The sequence below is a fragment of the Lissotriton vulgaris genome, unplaced genomic scaffold (genome assembly GCF_964263255.1).
Source record: "Lissotriton vulgaris unplaced genomic scaffold, aLisVul1.2 SCAFFOLD_555, whole genome shotgun sequence".
Lineage (NCBI taxonomy): Eukaryota > Metazoa > Chordata > Amphibia > Caudata > Salamandridae > Lissotriton > Lissotriton vulgaris.
In genome coordinates this window covers 627866-633865 of record NW_028243517.1, presented here as the reverse complement: position 1 = coordinate 633865, position 6000 = coordinate 627866, and the positions used below count along the sequence as shown (strand labels likewise).

Below are 6000 nucleotides of genomic sequence, written 5' to 3'. Positions count from 1 at the left end.
AAGCCTTTATTTGTACAAGGAAATGCAGCAACTCTGCTATAATTCTGAACTCCTTAATCACCGTCATAAAAAGGTGCAAGTGAATCCAGGGAAAAAACAATGTGAAACTTTCTTTTCTGCCTACTGATAAAGGTCGATTGCGTAACGTGCGTTGTGAAAAGATGCATTTTGGGAACATTGTTTTGGCTTGGCTTAGGCAACAGAGGCTCCCTTGGCTAGACTCCCTACTTGCTTTCTCCAGAACTGTTAGTATAAACGTTGCTGTACATGCAGAAAAGTGTCGACTACACCAAGATGCAAAAATTGTAGTAAAGTCTTACTTGTGTGAGTCATGTTAAGGAAGAGTTGCAGTCATTTTGTCAGAAAAGAAAGGTCCTCATTTCTCTGTATCAAAAATGGTGAAACCTGGTTCCCATATACCTGGAGGGTTTGAAGTTTTATGGTCTACTGAGTAGAATATTTAGAAAGCAATACATCAAGTTATTTTACAAAATGTATTATAAAAAAACATAAGCTTTACAGCACACTCTTCATTTCAAGTTTTTAATCATCTTTTATTTTATTATTGATGTTTTTTCTATTTTCTCTTTTAGAACCAGAAATGGAACAATGCCTCAGTCTTATTCTCAGAACATTCTGTCCTGTAATGAAGACTGCTTCTACAGTCAACCAGAAATTTTGGTTTAGCCTTGGTGTGTACTTGCAATGGTGTAATGGTGGGGCTCTGTTTGATGCTTGGGGAGTGTGGGGAGAGTACACCTTTATTAAGTTCTCTTTTGTAACATTACATGAGAACACCCTTCATGCAAAGAGATGCAATTTCTGTTTGATGCAGCGAATACCAGTCCATATTCATCTTTTTTTTAATCTACATTGAACTCTTATTTGTTGCCCAAATCAGAATTCAACTGCAACATTGGTCTGCATAAAGTGTAACTCCCCTACTTTCTAGTACATCTGCATATTGAACTGGCATGCTGAGCTGCTGTGTCAAGTTTGCTATGTCATGACTGGAACACATCTCTTGTCTGAAGAGTACACCTCTGAGAGACACCCTATTAATTTCCGTACCAAAAATCTAAGGGTCTGATTTAAAGTTTTGGGGGACATGTTGCTCCATCACAAACGTGACGTATGTTCCATCAACTGATTTATTATAAGTTCTTTATAACATATTGTATTTGTAATAAGACGGAAGGGGCTATCCCGTCATGCTTTTGATGGGATACCCATCTGTAGAGGATGTATCCTTATGGCTAGATCAGATGATCTCGAAGCTGGGGAATAGGGTTCAAGTCTCGGCAACGACTCTGAACATCCTGTGACTCTGGGCAAATCACTTAATCTCCCTGTGCCTAACAAAATGAATATGTCCTTGTGTAATGAAACTGGTGCTCATGTACAGCACTCTGATACCTGATATCTTCGGGTCTAGTATGCGCTATATAACACTAAAAAAATACAGGCCTTATGTTGTGAAATCACATCCATGGAAAGAGGAGAATTAAAGCCTGTAGAAATTGTACATAAATTTCAAGAGGTCATTGTTCATTTCCATGGCACAGACATCTAGTTGCAACCTACAGCTCGCACAATTGCAAACTCGGCACCATATTAAGTAAAGGTTTAGACTGGTGCAAATCAGGGAGTACACATATTTTAACCATTTTTCCCACAGGAAAAATAAAGAATGCAGGAAGCAAGATCTGCACCCAAAAAACATGTGCAATAATAGGACATAAAAAGTAGAAATGTAATTTCACACTTTTTGCTATGTTTAAAATAGGAAATTGAGTAAATTAGTGTTTTTTCAGATATGTGATATTAAATCAGTCCAGTTTCTTCCTGCCTGAGCAGTAAAATAGTGTATAACCACTATACCACATTTTTACTCTGAATCAGCACTTCTTTGTTAACCACATAAAATGATTCACAAAATTACTAATAAGGAATGTTTTAATGCATCATCTTTTATATTTTTACATGCACTTTTTTTTATTTTGCCCAGAGGGCCAATATCTTCATACACTATGAACTTGTGCAAATCTGATTTATCCACTCTTATTTCAAAAACAACAATACTGTGCAAAATGGAATTGCGTTGCAACAAATTTTAAGTAGAAAGCAACCTGGTGACACGAATTCGGCCTTTCATTTCCTTTGAGTTCAAAACAATGAGTTGCATTAATGTGGAATTATTACCATGTATTGTCTAGAATGCTACAAAAGTGCAATAGGATGCAGAAGCGAAATGGAAACCATTACATGACCCATGAGAGTCAGAGAAAAGCTATGTGTATTGAGACTATTACCTGTGAATAATCGTTTAATATCAGCAGACACATTGCACTGTGTTTGCTCAGTATGTCCTATGCACTACCAGGCAAGGTGGGAAATATGTAGATAAATGCAACACTTAAGCCTTTGAGCTTTAACTGTGATTTTCTGTTTTTCTGCAAGTCATTGAGATGTTATCAGGCCAGTTTGCTGCCAGTGTAGACACTCCTGTAGTCACACTTTTCTTTGAAGCCTACTCAACCTGTAAGGCATTTCTTCTAGAAACCATCCCCAATCTCCAGGAGGTAAGTTGGGAAAGTGGGAAAAGAACAGAGCGCAGTGGATGAAGGTTGAGAGCTGTTACGTTTTGTGAGATGACTGATGCATACACATTGACTGCCCCTTCCTCTACCTTTGCATATGTACTTCATTTGATGAAATACAAAAAAAGGAAATTCATTCTCTTGACCCACATTTGTGATCTCCATTATTGTAGATAACTAAAATGTGTAAAAACCTTTATTGTACCACACCAAGTATCAAAAGAATATCAGGTCCGCTATATCAGACAAAATCAAAGCTAAACCATGTTATAATACTAAAGTATTAAGCAACACTTTTAAGTCTAATAAGCATTTTTGAAAAACGAAAGTGCCATAGAGAGATTCTATGGCAATTTAATAAAATAAGTGTTACAGTAGTCTCTTTTTTATGTCTACCACAGCCTGTACATGAAGAGGAGTCAGGGAGGACATTGGGATAAAATGATGGCACAGCTGAAAAGTGGTTGTGAGGGTTAATGGCAGGAGTTGTAATGAGGAGCTTCTGGGAAGAGATGACTTAAGTAGGGGAGTAGAAATTGTTAAAAACAGCTGAGAGACGTGGTGGAGTGGCAGGGGAAATACATACATTTAAAGAATGGATGAGGGGGAGAAAACAAAGAGGGTGGGTGGGGACCCTCATCCAAGTAAAACAAGAGAGGGTTGTGAGGGGTGCAGCATAGGAAGGTATGGTGGCGAACAAAAGGATCAATGCAATTTTAGCAAAGGAATATGAGGCAATTATTCTGATATTACATTCAATAATTATTATAAATATAACAACTTGGTACTATAATTTATTTGAAATATTTGTGGAAACAAATTCTTGGATAACATTTCAAATTTGTCTTGTAGATTATGCTGCCAGTAAAAACAAACCACTGCCTTTGCATGGCAGAATCACCTCCTAGGTAACAGATGTCTAGTGCAGCTGCCTCTCCAGGGAACCCCCACCTTCCACATGTGGCTCATGTTTTCTTAGTAGTTAATGTCTAGTGTGTGGAACTGAAAACCTGCTGTGATTTATCTTAACAGGTCTGGGGACAGGTCATCACCACTCTGGGACATTTGGCCTCCGTCCTGCCAGAGGAGCAACTAGATAAAGAGCTTCCATGGTTGGTCAATGAGGTTAAAAGGCTCCAGCCCCAACTGCCTGCTGATATGGCATTTCGTTTGCTCACGGTGAGTGTGACCTCTATTTGCTGTCCATGCATGTCACTTCAACCAATCCCAAGTGATCCACTCATAATGAACACCGTCTCCTATAGTGAGTGATTAGCTGCAATGAAACAATACATTATTGAGAAATGAGGGCTGAATACAGAACTAAAGGGTTCTATTGGTGAGTCAGTTACACCACATTTAGAGTCCGAGATGGTTCAGGCCTCCATCATGTGACTATTAGGTCATCACATTGGTATTCCACACCTGACAGTACAAATGTTGCGGGTATCAATAATTTTGAGATGTAAGAAAAATGCATGATTCCAAGCTTGCTCCTTAGGTACCCGTGAGAAATAGAAATACTATACAATTCAGACTGTAGTACCCCACTATTTGACACATTCAAGCATGGTAGTTTCTTAAGCATTGATCTGGTGTATTGTTTGGGGAGATTAAGGGATTAGGGGGAATATCGTTTTCCAGCATTCAGTCTAAATACTGAACTAAATACATTTTGATTTGTACACAATACGTGAAGGCAGCCTGAGAAGCAAAACTAACATTTTTATTTGTTACATATGAAATTGGGATAAATAAAAAATAAATATGAACCAAACAGTGGTGTTGAAATTTAAATAAACATTAGCATTGCAGTATTTTTCTCCACCTGTTGTTGTGATACTGAGTAAGTAAAATGTGGTTATGGAAGTGAAATCAAGCATACTGACGCTCCATATTGGTGCGTTGATCATAACGAAACAGCAAATCTTCAGACACTAGAGCCCTGTGATAGATCCTGAGCAGTTGGGAGGCTTACTGAAGCCTCAGTGTGCTCTTGAAAGTATGCTGTTTTAATTGTGCATAGAGCAAGATCATTACAGCAGCATTTAACCCTTGTTGTTGATTTTATGAATAGCTTGGACCTGCGACCAATTTTATTAAATCACATGTTATGAACCTGACACTAAAGTACATGAAAAGTGCCACTTTTTGCCCCAGGGCCATATTTAAGTAAGGTGGACAACTTTCCGTATTTAAGTATCGTATTAGGTGGAAACCATTAGTTAAAAAGAACATATGTTCCTTTATGAGAGCATGTGCAGGTGTTAATGAATTCTCCTCCTGTTTGTGCCACAAACCTCTGAAAATTATTCTGGATATATACAAAGGCAAATGCATACCAATTGCAACCTTTGGCAGTGAAATATGGGGTAATCGAATATAAAACAACTAATGATAGCAGAGAATAACAATCTCAGAGGACTTTTGGCATTGGGACAATATATCATCACTGAAATTATACATTAGGAATTAAGTATCAGTTGCATTATGGATTATATCAGGTCACAGCTCTAACAGCTCCGGTGTAGCGTTTGGTTAAAAGAAGTTCTAAGCCTGAACAGATTAATCATACTTGATTGCATGAAATTAGGCAATGTATGCAATATACCATGGCTGGTTTACATCAGAGATAATTTTATAAACTTAGAAAGACCAGGTTTATTTTCTAATCCATCCAACATTACCAAACAAGACAGGACCTGGTTAAAGGAAGCTTTTAATGTAAGAATGGCTGCTGAGCGAGAAGCATGTAATCTCTTTATTGTTTAGTTAATTAAAACCATACCATTTTTTTATACATGTATCAACTTTGATTAAAAACATACATTGAAATTATTTCATCAACCCAATATGTCACAATATAATATCACACAGTCATAAAACAAAAATCCTCAATTATCAGTGTTGGCAGAAACTCTCAAAATTGGTATGTAAACTATGTAAGACTATTGATTTGTTTAGGACTGACATGGAAAACCATCAAATAATGGGTGACAAAAGTATTACTTTCATTTATGATAGGAGTAATTAATAAATGAAATGTTGGGGCCCTAGGTCTATTATATTAGTCATTAGGACCGGTTGCTGTAGGCATTGTTTCTTCAGTGGATGAACCCTCACATGGTGGCTAAGACTTCCGAGCCTGATCATGTATATGAAGAAACTTAACCAGTTTTCAGTTCATCTGAGGGTCAGATGGATCAAGCCCTGTAATAACAGCGGCCCTGCGGGATCATATTCCTCTACTCCAGAAGGCTTCCTTTAGTAAAGTGACACATTCTGGATGAAGTTTCTGACAGGTATATATCAGGTGTGTAAGATCTTCCTGATGACTACCACACAAGCAACGCATTTTTAAGCCAATGTTTTTCCACCTGGGAGCGCCTGATAGTGGGGG

General features: G+C 37.7%; 1 protein-coding gene across 1 annotated transcript in view; it reads left to right on the top strand.

Annotated features, from left to right (window-relative positions):
* The first annotated feature begins 2468 nt into the window (after nt 1–2468).
* The window catches only part of LOC147668322 (maestro heat-like repeat-containing protein family member 1), an 87477-nt gene continuing 83945 nt past the window's right edge, over nt 2469–6000 (top strand). Inside the window, exons 1-2 of the mRNA XM_086948600.1 lie at nt 2469–2582; nt 3633–3779. Of these exons, the coding sequence (XP_086804726.1) occupies nt 2469–2582; nt 3633–3779 (261 nt within the window). The remainder of the gene's footprint in view (nt 2583–3632; nt 3780–6000) is intronic.